Here is a 13,081-nt window from a genome sequence, read left to right on the forward strand (position 1 = left end):
TGCTGAGAATTATTAAATTTATTAATTATTAATGGTGCTCAGGTCCTGTTAATGCCCTGAAAGGTGTTTTGTACACCAAATGTTATAAACATCCCCTGGTATTGGCTGATTTACTCCCTTTTGGGCCTATTAGTGAAAGAAAGAACAAGTCTCACAATAAAAATATCAAAACAATTATTATTTTTGCAGAGAAATCCTCCAGCAGCAAAAGGATGGAGAGTTTCCTGGGAATGAGGATTTCCTCCAGCTCAGGGTCAGCATCACCCCTGTCCTCTCCCTCTGATGTCAAAAAACCCCAAAACAAAACCAACCAATCAAACAAACAAAAAAAACCCAAACCCAAAGCAAACAAAAACCCCACAAACAACAACCAAAAAACCCCAAATAGAAATAAACCACACACACAAAAAAAAACCCCCAAACTGCTCCAAAAAACAGGTTTTAGGCACACCAGCCAATACAAGAGGAAGAATATTCCTCTTTATTTCTCTTTTTGTTGCTCCATTGTGTGCAGCAGTATCATAAATCTCCTGCTTCTGCTTCAATCCTAAAAATCTCCTGTCATTTCCAACACCTCATGTCTACCACCATGAAGCACCCAGCAATTTTCTAGTTATATAAAATATTGGAAATTGATCTAGGTTTTTAGGAAAAAGCTGCAGGGTACAGTTATTTCCCATTTTTCCCCTTCTCATATACAATCAGGCCTGATTCTCAGCTGGAATGTATTTTTTAAGTTCAACTGGATTTATTGGTGGCTGAAATAACTTTTATGTCCAGAAGCCTGTAAAAAACCTCAAGAATCCATGCTGATGTCATTGAACACCACATTTTCTAGAGAAGACTCTTAAAACTGTATTTAGTTCTTAGTCTGGTAAGAATCATTGCTCTCCAAGTTAAGGGGACAACCAAAATCCTGTTAACATTAAAAAGAAATTGTATTTTTGCCACTGCCACCACATTGCTGGGCTCTGAGCTTTCCAAAATGGGGCAACACCCTCCACATTTGCAATGGGATTTGGTTCAGAGAAAGAAAATTCAGAATTTTCACCACCTCCAAGCCAGCTGATTTCCTATTTTAGAGCCAACTCATTCCAGCCAAACCTGATCACTGAGAGAAAATTCCTGAATTTCTTCTGTTCAGCTGAGCTGCTGCCTGCATAGAATCCAAGAATTAGGGAAAAGTGAGAGACATGAGATTTATATTCCAATTTTGAGGGACCTTTCCAGCAATGAGTGACACAAAAAAACCTCCCCACAATTATCTCCAAGCTCTGTAATGAACACCAGGAATTTGTCTGGTTTTCAACCATTTCCTCTCAAAAACAGAACAGCAAAATAACGGAAATCTTCAATATTTGGGGAATTTTAAATCAAAGCTTTCCTGTTTGCAGCTTTGTTACCACAGCTACACATGCACATAAACCTTTGTTAAGTGTGCAAATTCAGATATTTTGGAGAGGAAGAATTCAGATATTTATTTGGAGGAAGCTCCTAATAAAGCTTTGTGAGCATATCCTGGACTCATGCTCCCTCTACAGAAAATCAGGGGCATTTTCCATCTCTCTGGTTGTTCAGTTAAGTGAATTTTAAATTCCATCCTGTGCTCAAAAACACTGAAGGAAGCTGACACAGCCCTGGGGTGTAAAACTTGATTAATGCCTTGTAAAACAGAGGTTTTTCCACAAGGAAAACACAAATCCTGAGAGATTTAAGATGTTAGAAAGGAATTCTTGCCTGTGAGGGGTGGAAAGGCCCAGAGAAGTTGTGGCTCAGGATGTCCTACACTGCACTTTGTGTAGCAATGATTTCCAGATTATTTTCCTCATTTTCAATTTATTCTCTCCCAGCAGAAAAAAGGGAATAATTTTCAGGGAATTTCCCAGCTCATTCTTTTCCCCTTCAGCCCTTTGCCAAAATACAAACGTTAAATCCCAGAACTGCCTCAAACCCCAAAAAGAAAAGCAGAACCCAAAGCAGAGCCCAGATAAGAAGTTCTTGTCAGGGTTTATTTTAAACACCTGTATTTTTCACAGCTTTCACAACTCTCTTCAACCATGCAAAAGCAGCTGATTGTATCAGGCTTGTCTCAGGCACAGAAGTTTTTGTAGTTAATGAATAATTAGCTCTGAGCTTCTACTTTGACCAATATCTGCATGTTTTACATGACAGGGGTCAGTCAAAAGACAAAAAAATAACCATTTTTTATTAGCACAAAATAGAACAAAAAAAGAAATGTGCCTTTTAAGGATGCTCACACGATGGCCAAGGCTCCACATAAGAGACAACAAAAGCTCCTGCAGGTCAATTCCATGGAATTCTGATCCAATTTCCCACTTAGGAAAACCCCAACCTTTCTGCAGTAAGGCTGTGAAAAAATGCAACTTAGAAAAGAACTTTTCCAAAGGTTTGTGCCATATAAACAACAGGAAATTCTTTCACTGATCCCTTCTCCCACACCTGATTTTTCTTAGGTTCAGCCTCATCTCAAAGAGGGACTCCAGAAATTCAGCAAAAAGAGCTCACACCTCTCCTTTGGGGAGGAAAAGTTTCTCCTTGGAAAACTCCTTCCTACAATTTTCATCACAATCAGAAAAAGGTTACATGTCATCAACATACTTAAATATTTTTTTTTAATTACAATTGCAGGTTAAAATTTGTGACAGGTGGGGGTTTTTTTTATCGCTTGGAACTCCTCAGGTAGATCTTGGGGGTTTGCCAGCCTGCAGGAGCACTTTTCAAGCCAGCTTTTTTCCAGATGCGCTCCAAGTCTTTCTCAAATTTGATCTAAAATAGGAAAAAAAAAAGAGAGGAAAAAAAATGGTAACACAGCTTAGAAGCAATAACCATTGCCCACGTGTCCCAAGGACAGTGTAGGTGTAACACACACAAAGGAAACAAAGGTTTTAAGTGTTAAGGTATTGAATTTTACTGCAGAAAATTCATCAGAAGACATTAAAATGCACAAGGATATTGGCAGGATCATTTTTAAAGTCCTGTGCAAGGAAAACTGAGAAGGTAAAACCAAATTTTAGCCACTCCATTTAGCCTTGTCAAGTACCACTGTCCATTCCAACTCCTCCTTCTTCCCATAATTTTGCAGAAAATAAAGCTACATTCAAGAGGGACAAGTCTCAGTTGTAGAGTTTTTAGTGTCCATGCAAGGAGAAAGACAAAAAAATCCCTAAATCAGGGATTTGACCCAAAAGTGATGTATCGTTTTTGTAGGGAATGTCAAGCAAGACAAGCTTGACTTTAAAACAAAGCTACATTCAAGGGGGACAAGCCTCAATTTTAGAGTTATTAGTGTCCATGCAAGAAGCAAGACAAAAAAAATCCCTAAATCAGGGATTTGACCCAAAAGTGATGTATCGTTTTTGTAGGGAATGTCAAGCAAGACAAGCTGAGTTCATTCAAGCTCATTTTTCCCCAAATCCATCCCCCAACACCTGCACAGGGGCTGCTTTGCTGTGTGGGCACATTTCTGCCAGGGAGCTCCCCCTGCCCTGAGCTCACCTGCCGCTTCTTCTTGCGCCCCTCCTTTATCCTCCTGCGGATGAACTTCCTCCTCTTGAGCAGCTTCCTGTACTTGTGCCTGTTCATTTTCCTCCTGCGGATCTTCAGCACGTTCCTGCACTGCACTTTGTCACCCAGAGCTCCCTCTCCTTCCTCCACCTGCCCCGTGCCAGCAGCAGGGGGACACTCCACGGGCTGTGGGCGCTCATGGCTGGCTTCTTGCTGAGCTTTGGGGAGGGAGTACCTGACGGTGAGCCAGCTCTCCAAGGGGCTGATGGAGAGTTTCCTGGGGATGAGGATCTCCTCCAGCTCGGGGTCCAGCGTGTGCCACTGCTGGGGCTGGGCCCCGCTGGGGTTTTGGGGCTGGGTGCTGTAGCGGGCGCACGGGGAGCGGCAGCACAGGAACGAGGACACAGACCTAGGCAGGAGGTGGCCTTTGGGAGAAAAAGGGGGGTTTGCACTTAAAAATTTGCAGAATTTTCCAGAGAAAAGCTCTGCCCGGATCTCAAACTGACAGAGAGATCTGGCCACAGCAAGCTGATAAAGGGAGACGCTCACAGAAGCTGTATCAGCATCACAGAAGCAAGGAAGGATTTTTCAACCCTTCGATTTTTCAATTTTAACTACAATGCTGTCATGCTAAAAATATATTATATTTTAGCGGGTAAGCTGCCCAAATCATGCAGGCAGAGCAGGGTGGAGGTTCTGAAGGGGTTGGAATTGCATGGTTTTTAAGGTTTTCCTTCAGTAGGAGGTGAAGGGGGTGGAACTCCATGGTCTTTAAGGTTCCCCTTCATTGGGAGCTGAAGGGGTTGGAATTCCATGGCCTTTAAGGTCCCTTCCGACCCAAACCCTTCCATGATTCCATTAAGGGGAACGCTCTTGTGTTTTCTGGTGGAAAAATCAATTTGGAATGGTAAGGAAGTGTTTGCTGTATCAAACCTCTCTGTTGCTAAGGAATCTTCTCCAAAGCCACACCACACTTACATATTAAACAGGACATAAAAACATTTAACAACCACTGAGTCAACAACAGCCTCCTCTCCCCTGCACTGCTTGGTGGAAAAAAAACCTTCTGGGAGCCCAGTGAGCCTAGGAAAATAAACCCAAACAACCAGAAATTTTGGCCACACAACACCAATTTACCTGCAATTCTCGAAGCCTTCAGTAACTGGGAACTCAGCCGTGATATTAACATTTTGTTTCTCTTTGTTCACTAGCAGAGCCAGCAATGACTGTTCAAATAAGAACATTTATTCAGTCATGCAAACATGCAGCTTTAAAAAACCCTTCCCTATTTAACCCCACATCCCCAAAAGACAGGCTAAACATCCTCTTAGTTTTAACCTCAATCTGTCGGGCTCTGCTGGGGGAGTCAAGCACAGGGGCAGCCGAGCCGCGGAGGGAATTTATTAATAAACCTTGGGTTGTTTTAACTTTAAAACCACGGCAAACCCAGCCGAGCTCCCTGGCACAGCCCTGCGGCCGGCAGGAGCAGCCGCGCGGCCTAAGAACGGGCGGTCACCGAGGGTCGTGGGACTTTATGGCCCTTCATGGCCCCTCACGGGCGGTTATGGCCCTTCATGGGGCTTTATGGCCCTTCATGGCCCCTCACGGGCGGTTATGGCCCTTCATGGGGCTTTATGGCCCTTCATGGCCCCTCACGGGCGGTTATGGCCCTTCATGGGGCTTTATGGCCCTTCATGGCCCCTCACGGGCGGTTATGGCCTTTCGTGGGACTTTATGGCCCTTCATGGCCCCTCACGGGCGGTTATGGCCCTTCGTGGGACTTTATGGCCCTTCATGGCCCCTCACGGGCGGTTATGGCCCTTCGTGGGACTTTATGGCCCTTCATGGCCCCTCACGGGCGGTTATGGCCCTTCGTGGGACTTTATGGCCCTTCATGGCCCCTCACGGGCGGTTATGGCCCTTCGTGGGACTTTATGGCCCTTCATGGCCCCTCACGGGCGGTTATGGCCTTTCGTGGGACTTTATGGCCCTTCATGGCCCCTCACGGGCGGTTATGGCCCTTCGTGGGACTTTATGGCCCTTCATGGCCCCTCACGGGCGGTTATGGCCCTTCGTGGGACTTTATGGCCCTTCATGGCCCCTCACGGGCGGTTATGGCCTTTCATGGGACTTTATGGCCCTTCATGGCCCCTCACGGGCGGTTATGGCCCTTCGTGGTCCCTCACGGCTCTTCAGGGTCCCGCAAGGGGCTGGTCTCGGCCCTTCACAGGCATTTACGGCCCTTCAAGGTCCCTCAGGGTCCCTCAAGGTGCCGATCTGGGTCCCTCACAGGACTTTAAGGCCCTTCATGGTCCCTCACAGCCTGCTGCGATTCTCTGAAGGATTCTGTGATTCTCTGAAGGGTTCTGTGATTCTCTGAAGTTCTCTGAAGGGTTCTGTGATTCTCTGAAGGATTCTGTGATTCTCTGAAGGGTTCTGTGATTCTCTGAACGATTCTGTGATTCTCTGAAGTTCTCTGAAGGGTTCTGTGATTCTCTGAAGGGTTCTGTGATGCTGTTCCAGTGATCCTGTCGCTGTCCCTGCAGGGATCATGGAAGGCACACTGCCACCTCTCCCACACCTTGTCTGCACCAGGGCAGGTCTGCTGGCCGCTGTCCAGGGACAGCCACACCTGTCCTCTCCCTCACCTGGCTGCTGTTTGTCCTTCCTGCCTCGGCACAGGACCCCACCATCCTGGCACAGCATGAAAGGGCCTAATCAGCTGGCATGAGGGAGGGATGTCGAAGCCAATCCCAGACTTCAAAGAGCTTTTTGCTTTTGTACCTACCTCAGCCAGAACACAGGAGATTTATTCACCAGCTGCTTGTAGTATTTCAGAGCAGAACAAGGGTCTGTCAGAGATTTATTCACCAGCTGCTTGTTGTATTTCAGAGCAGAACAAGGGTCTGTCTCTGGTTTAGGTACACCTCTCTGTGTCAAACCCAACTACCCTGAAAGGTTAATATGGGTTAGAGTTTCTTCCTGAAAATTAATAAAGTTCCCTTCTCAGGAAAGAGAAAACCTATGGAGGAGAAATTAAATGAAGTAAACAGTTCGGTAAACAAGACTGAGACTTTATTGAAGACATTTCAGAAGTTTATGTACAAAACAACATTCCCACCCCCATATCAGGCTGTTAGTCACCCACTGGGAACAAAGCAAGTGCCTGGTGTACACTGGCAACCTGGGGACACTCAGAGTTTGCCACGGAATTCACAGAAGGTAACAAATTCCCTTGGTTTAGAGCTGGGCAATTTTAGCCTTGGCTCAGTTAGGAACAAAGGGAATCAAAGGAGTTTTTTTTTTCTGGAGGTAACTGAGCATGCTGGAATCTGAGAGCCTCCACTCTGAGGTCAGGTTGTTTAATTCTGCAAAGAGCCAGAAGCCCACTTTGGGTTTGGAAGTGGGAAGGAAGCAGCAGGCCCTGGATTTAAGCTGCAGGTTTGGATCCATTTCAGAGGGCTCCAGGAGATGCCCATCACCGAGAGCACAGCAGTGTTTGCAGCTAGAGCAGAGCAGCAGCAATGCCAAGGGAAAGACTCAGCCCCTCTGCTTTCCAAACACACCCACAGAGAGGCTGAGTGTCAGGTGGATATTTCAACAAGCGTGTAAAAAACCCCTAGAGACAGACAGGAGTGGTTAAATGGTGACTGAGGAGCTGTTCCTGTGGAGTTCTGTGCTCTTCTACCATGGCAGAGTTTCCCCTTGCCAGTCCAGGAAAGAACCATTTTCTTTCTCACCGAGACGTTCCAGAACAGAGAGAATACCTGGGATGGCCTCCTGCACCTGCATGGGAGCCTGGAATGAAACAAGCTTAGGTCATTACTGGGAATATCCTGCAGACGAGAATTAAATACTCTTCAGGAGGCTCTAGAATGAAGGGGGATGTGTTTTTGTCAGAGAGAGAGAGAGAGAAAGCTGGATAAGCTTTCCCATGAATTGGTCTGAGGGAGCTGGAGAGAAAGAATTAAAACAATCCACAGGTGGTGTTTTGTAATAAGCTGTTTTCCTCATAAAGTTGTTCACAAAAGGGTGGTTTTTAGCACCCTCTCTGTAGCAAACTGGAGTATAAAAAGGAATTCTTAATAAAGCTATCAGCCTTCAGAAAATACATGGAGTGTGTCACTCATTTATCTGTGTCATCTCTGACTCAGCAGTGACATTTTGGTGTGTCACAGCCCACGGAGGGGTGTGTGCAGCCAGGGGGCAGCAAGGGTGTCATGGACATATTTTATGAAAAATCCTTTTGTTAGGATCTTTTCTCCTGAGAAGCTGAGAGGCCTCAGAAATGAATTGTAAACAGTAATTATCTGCTGCTGTGGAATGCAACAGGTGCATCTTTGATTGGTCTCATGTGGTTGTTTTTAATTAATGGCCAATCACAGTCCAGCTGTCTCGGACTCTGGTCAGTCACAAGATTTTATTATCATTCTATTTCTATTCCTTTCAAGCCTTCTGATGAAATCCTTTCTTCTATTCTTTTAGTATAGTTTTAATAGATCATTTTCTTATAATATATATCATAAAATAATAACTCAGCCTTCTGAAACATGGAGTCAAGATTCTCATCTCTTCCCTCTTCCTGAGACCCCTGTGAACACCACCACACAAGGGAGCCCAGTGTGACATTTCCAGCTCTGGCACTCACCATGTTCCCACCCATGTCTGTTTGAAGCCAGCCTGGGTGCAAGGAGATGCAGAGAATTCCGTCTGATTTCAGGTCTGCAGCGAGACACCGCGTGATCATGTTCAGGGCAGTCTGCAGGAGTGGAGATCACCCATTAATTAATGTGTGATTAATGAGCCTGGAGCACCACCCCGAGCCCAGCTGCTGGGCACCTCCCTTCCATCCTGCTGCCACAGCAAGGGGCTGGAAGAGGCTCTCAGCAACTCATCCAGACTTTCTGGGAACTCTGCAAGCTCTGCCACCACAAACTCACTGCCCAAAAACGAAACCAAGTTGTAATGGAAGATAAAGTAGCATTTGAAACGCCTCAGGAGCTGGGAGGAGAATAATATTGACATAAGGACTGTGTTTTTCTGCACTAATCACTACACAAACATTCATTTACTTCTGAACAGGGAAAACAAGCATTTAACAGCTTATGAGTAGGTGGTGTAGGAGAAACTGTATGTGTGATCCTGACTATCTGTACAAACTCAATCCCTGGATGTGAGAAAACTGAAAATCCCACCTGTCACTGACTGACATCACCACGTAGAGGTCAGCACACCTTTTGCTGAGTTTCCTGCCTGCTCTCTCTCTTGGATGGGAGAGGAACACAGCTGATGGAGCCCACACTCGATGGCATCAGCTCTTCCCTGAGTGCCAAACCCCTCAGGAGTGGATCTGTACCAGAGCAGGGATTTGGGAGCCTTTTATCTCACACTCAATGGCACCAGCTCTTCCCTGAATCCCTTGGGAATGGATCTGTACCAGAGCAGGGATCTGGGAGCCTGTTCTCCAGGAGTTGCTCCAGGTGCAGCATTCCACAGCTCCCATTTCCACCCACATGGAGAATAAGAATGTTTTTGTGCCCACAGAGGTGCTGCACCCCTTGCTAAGGCCAGCATGGTCTCCACCTGCCCTCAGTCAGGGAGCACAGCCCAGGGCAGCCTGCAGCTGTGATATTTTTTGAAAAATCCCTTTGATTTTTCTCTTGAGAAGCTGAGAGGCCTCAGAAACAAAATGTAAACAATAATTATCTGCTGTTGTGGGATACAACAGGTGCATCTTTGATGAGTCTCATGTAGTTGTTTCTAATTAATGGCCAATCACAGTCCAGCTGGACTGTCTGGTCAGTCACAAGATTTTATTGTCATTCCATTCCATTTCTTTGCTTGCTAGCCTTCTGATGAAATCCTTTCTTCTATTCTTTTAGTGTAGTTTTAGTATACTTTTAATATAATAGATATCATAATTATATTTTATAATATATACTTTTAATATATATCATCATTAATATAATATATATCATAAAATAATTAATCAGCCTTCTGAAACATGGAGTCAAGATTCTCATCTCTTCCCTCGTCCTGGGACCCCTGTGAACGCCACCACAGCAGCCCACACACCTTTGCTATCCTGTAGGGATAGACCTTGAGGAACATCTCATTGGCCTGGACGAGCTGCATGGAGGCAGCCAGGGAGGACATGTTGATGATGGCAGCTCTGTGACAGCCCATGCCGGTGCCCAGCTGTGCTGCCTTCCTCAGCAGCGGGAGGAACGCCTGTGAAAACCAGAGTTTGCCTCATTTGGTGATTGGGATTGGAGCTGGATCATTCCCTCATCCAAAGCAGGAGCCCCAGCACAGCTCTGTGCCCCCAGCACAGCGTGGTGATGGCTCCTCAGCCCCCGTGGCCAAAGGAGACCTTCCTCCAGCAGCCTCTTCTGCCCACCTCCCGTCCCCACTGTGGCATTCACATTCTCTGAAAAAATCCCTTCACCCAGGATTTTTCTCCTGGGAAGCTGAGAAGCCTCAGAGAAAAGGAAAACAATTCTTATCTCATTTGCTTCTCCTCTGTTTTGCTGCTTTGGAATATGTTTGGAGATTGTTTACCCACAGGTGATTGTTTCATTGGGTTCTGCTGTGAGTTGTTTTTGCTCTTTGGCCAATCTGTGCTGGGACTCTGGAGAGAGTCACAAATTTTCATTATTATCTTTTTAGTCTTCTGTAAGTATCCTTTCTGTATTCTTTAGTATAGTAGAGGATTCTTTTAATATAATGTAGTATCATAAAGTAATAAGTTAATCTTCTGAGGTTAATTTACCTCAGAAGGTTAATTTATGACTACTTCATGAGAACATGGAGTCAGATCCATCATCCCTCCCTGCAAACACAACACCCCCCTGCCACAAAGTGACCCCAGACCACGTACAGAGACAGCAGCTCCGTGTCAGAACTGTCTCTGTGCTTTTCCAAGAGGACAAACACCTGCACAAGCCCAGCTCAAATGTGGAAAAGCCCCAGACTGAGCCCATCCCTGCTCACCTTGGTGACCATCAGCTGGGCGACGGTGTTGGTTTCATAAATGGTGAGCATGGTCTCTGCCGTGACCTCCTCCAGCGAGGCCAGCACGTTGATGCCAGCGTTGTTGATCAGGCAGTTCAGCCCTTTGTCTCCCACAATTTCTTCCACTTCCTTCACCACTTTCTTGATGCTGTTCTCACAGACCACATCTGCACAGGGGAGGCAGGAAAAGCCCCAGGTGAACAGTGCAGGGTATGCCTGGCACGGGACAACCCGTGCCAAACCAAAGCTGAGGCTCAGTGGGGATGTTTGGGCAGCACACAGGTGAAAATGCACAGTTTTTACAGAATTACATTTCCCCAGTGTTATCTTAAGATGATTTTCAGCTACTGATCACTCAGGAGACCAATTTTTTTAAGATGCACTCACCTAAGCTGAACTAATTTCAGAAATAAAGCCCTTTACTCACCCAGTTGCAGGAGCTTGATGTTGCTGTATTGCTTGCTAAGCTGCTGCAGTTCCTCTGAAGAAGAATTATTTTTATTTTTTATATATATATATATGTATATTATTTTTATTTTTTATATATATTTATCCATGGCTATCACATAAATTACTTTGAATTCTGCACCTCCAGGACTACAACTGAAATATTTTCCTGATTGGACTGAAGGCAGAGATTCTCCTTTGTTTTCCAGCCTGCTGAGCAGCTTTCCTAAGAGCCAGATCAGGAAATTGGACTCTTCCCCTGCTTAGTCCAGACTCCAGCGTGCTGGATTTTTAGTGAGACATTTCTCAGCTTTAGTGCTCAGTTCTCAGCAGTCCAGTAAAAATCCAGTGCCTCCCCAATTCTGTGAGAAAATCCTAATTCTCCTGAAGCTCAGCTAGTGCTGGACATCCCTTCAGGGCAACAGGAATGCTTTTAAAAACCCATTTGGAATTTCTGTTTGCGGGAAAATTTCCCCATGGGAATTTCGTTTCCCCAGCAGCCTCGTTAGCGTCACTTCTTGTAAGTGGAGGTGAAGCCCACCAAGAAATCAGTCTGGGGCACAGCCACTGTCCAGGAGAACAATTCCCTCCCTGCTGGAGCTCGCTCAGTGCCTGTCAGCACTGCAGGCTGCTATTCCTGCAGAAATCCCTGCTCTCCCCTGCACAAAGTGTGTCCAGACTAGATTTATGGGCCCAGCTGGAGCTCTCAGGTTTCTGTGCCATGGAGCCAAGTGGGAAGCGTGGCCAAAGACAACAGATGGATTCCATATTCCCAGTCATGTTCAGGAGACACAGCAAACCCGGCCAAACATTCCAGCCCCAACAAATCCCTTTCTTTGGGAGCCCTTTGGGAATAGGGGTCAGGAGGGCAGGTTTGGAAAGAATCCTTCCCTGCCCCTTGGAGCCACTTCGGGGACTCGGTGTGCTCTGGCAAACCATAATGGATCACATCTTCTATCTCACATCAGGCCCTGCAGGGCTCTCTCCAGCCTTGTTTGGGAGATTTGTTCTCCCACCCAGGCCAATCTACAACTGCAGTTAAGGCTATTAAGGGGAGGGGGAAGGAAAAATAAGTCAGAAGCACAAAACCAGAAGACATTCCTCACTTTGGACAGGGCCTGGTGGGACAGATTTCCATAAATTAAAGGCCCGGAACACACTGGCTTGTTTATTGATGAAACAGCTCTGCCTTGTCAAGGCCTGCAGTGATTCTGTGCCTTTGGGTTGTCACTGGATTTCAGTTTGACAGCATCACTCAGTGCATAATCAACTCCTGGAGTGCTCTGGCTGCTCCAGGTTTGTCCATTTATTTATAGTTCGTTTATTTATATGCTTTACTCTCTGACAGAAACGAGCTACCAGCTACTGCTGAAAGGCAAGAGAGGCTGAGGGGCTTCTGAAGTGAGCAAACAATATTTTCAATTAAGAACTGAAGCATTCTCCAGTACACAGACAGCATGAAATCACAATAGCTGCATGCAAATTAGGTTTAAAATTCAATGGGTTTTCCAGTTAATTACTTGGTTCACAAATGACTCCCACTTGAGGGGTTTAAATTTCTGAGAAGCAGCTCCTAGGCACAAAGCTGATCTAGGCAGCTTTGGTCTTCAAGAATGTTACACCTGATATAAGCTGAAAAATCCAGTTAGAATATCTAAAACTTGCAGGAAAGCCTATTTTCCCCCTCCTGTGACTAGAAGGAACATGAGAAAAAGAGGACTGAGACAAATAGGTACAGCCAACATATCCCAGCTAAGGCATTTTTAATTAGTGTGCTGTGACAGATAATTTAAAAACAAACAAGACAAACAAAACCCCAGAAAAAGCCACAACACAACTCCCTAACAGTGTTTATTTAGCATAGTAGCTGCAGAACTGCTCTGCACCTGAACAATCACCCCTGAGAATCAAACTCGTGGGGAGTCCAAGACGAGAATTAAACTCTGATTAGCATCTGTTGTTTCCTGCTTGCTGATTTTTAATTACGATGAACAAAGAGTCGGCCTATTCTGATTTAAACAAGATCCTCTGGCACTCAGGGCTCCAGACGCAGACTCATCAGCACACAAGGTATTTATTGCTTGTTTTCAAGCAG

The 13,081-nt window shown here is 45.6% G+C and overlaps 1 protein-coding gene and 1 pseudogene across 2 annotated transcripts in view; both read right to left on the reverse strand.

The window, feature by feature from the left end:
• Positions 1 to 1,988: 1,988 nt before the first annotated feature.
• AURKAIP1 (aurora kinase A interacting protein 1) lies at positions 1,989 to 5,026 on the reverse strand. The gene is made up of 4 exons (XM_031062564.1): positions 4,864 to 5,026; positions 4,663 to 4,751; positions 3,517 to 3,950; positions 1,989 to 2,787 (listed from the first exon to the last, which is right to left on the reverse strand). The coding sequence occupies exons 2-4, from the start codon at positions 4,712 to 4,714 to the stop codon at positions 2,680 to 2,682; spliced, it is 594 nt and encodes a 197-aa protein (XP_030918424.1). The 5' UTR covers positions 4,715 to 4,751; positions 4,864 to 5,026; the 3' UTR covers positions 1,989 to 2,679.
• Positions 5,027 to 6,578: 1,552 nt separating this feature from the next.
• Positions 6,579 to 13,081, reverse strand: part of LOC102032905 — an 8,372-nt pseudogene continuing 1,869 nt past the window's right edge. Inside the window, exons 2-6 of the transcript XR_004082426.1 lie at positions 10,967 to 11,018; positions 10,519 to 10,706; positions 9,601 to 9,756; positions 8,174 to 8,284; positions 6,579 to 7,323 (exon numbers count right to left, since the gene is read on the reverse strand). The product of XR_004082426.1 is annotated as an uncharacterized oxidoreductase C663.09c-like (transcript). The remainder of the gene's footprint in view (positions 7,324 to 8,173; positions 8,285 to 9,600; positions 9,757 to 10,518; positions 10,707 to 10,966; positions 11,019 to 13,081) is intronic.

Source organism: Geospiza fortis, unplaced genomic scaffold (assembly GCF_000277835.1).
Source record: "Geospiza fortis unplaced genomic scaffold, GeoFor_1.0 scaffold662, whole genome shotgun sequence".
NCBI lineage: Eukaryota > Metazoa > Chordata > Aves > Passeriformes > Thraupidae > Geospiza > Geospiza fortis.

Coding starts and splice junctions, on each gene's coding strand:
- AURKAIP1 (XM_031062564.1), bottom strand. CDS start 4,714: ATGTTAATATCACGGCTGAGTTCCCAGTTACTGAAGGCTTCGAGAATT. Junction 3,951..4,662: donor GAAGGCTTCGAGAATTGCAG/GTAAATTGGTGT, acceptor TTTCTCCCAAAG/GCCACCTCCTGCCTAGGTCT. Junction 2,788..3,516: donor GGCGCAAGAAGAAGCGGCAG/GTGAGCTCAGGG, acceptor TTCCTATTTTAG/ATCAAATTTGAGAAAGACTT.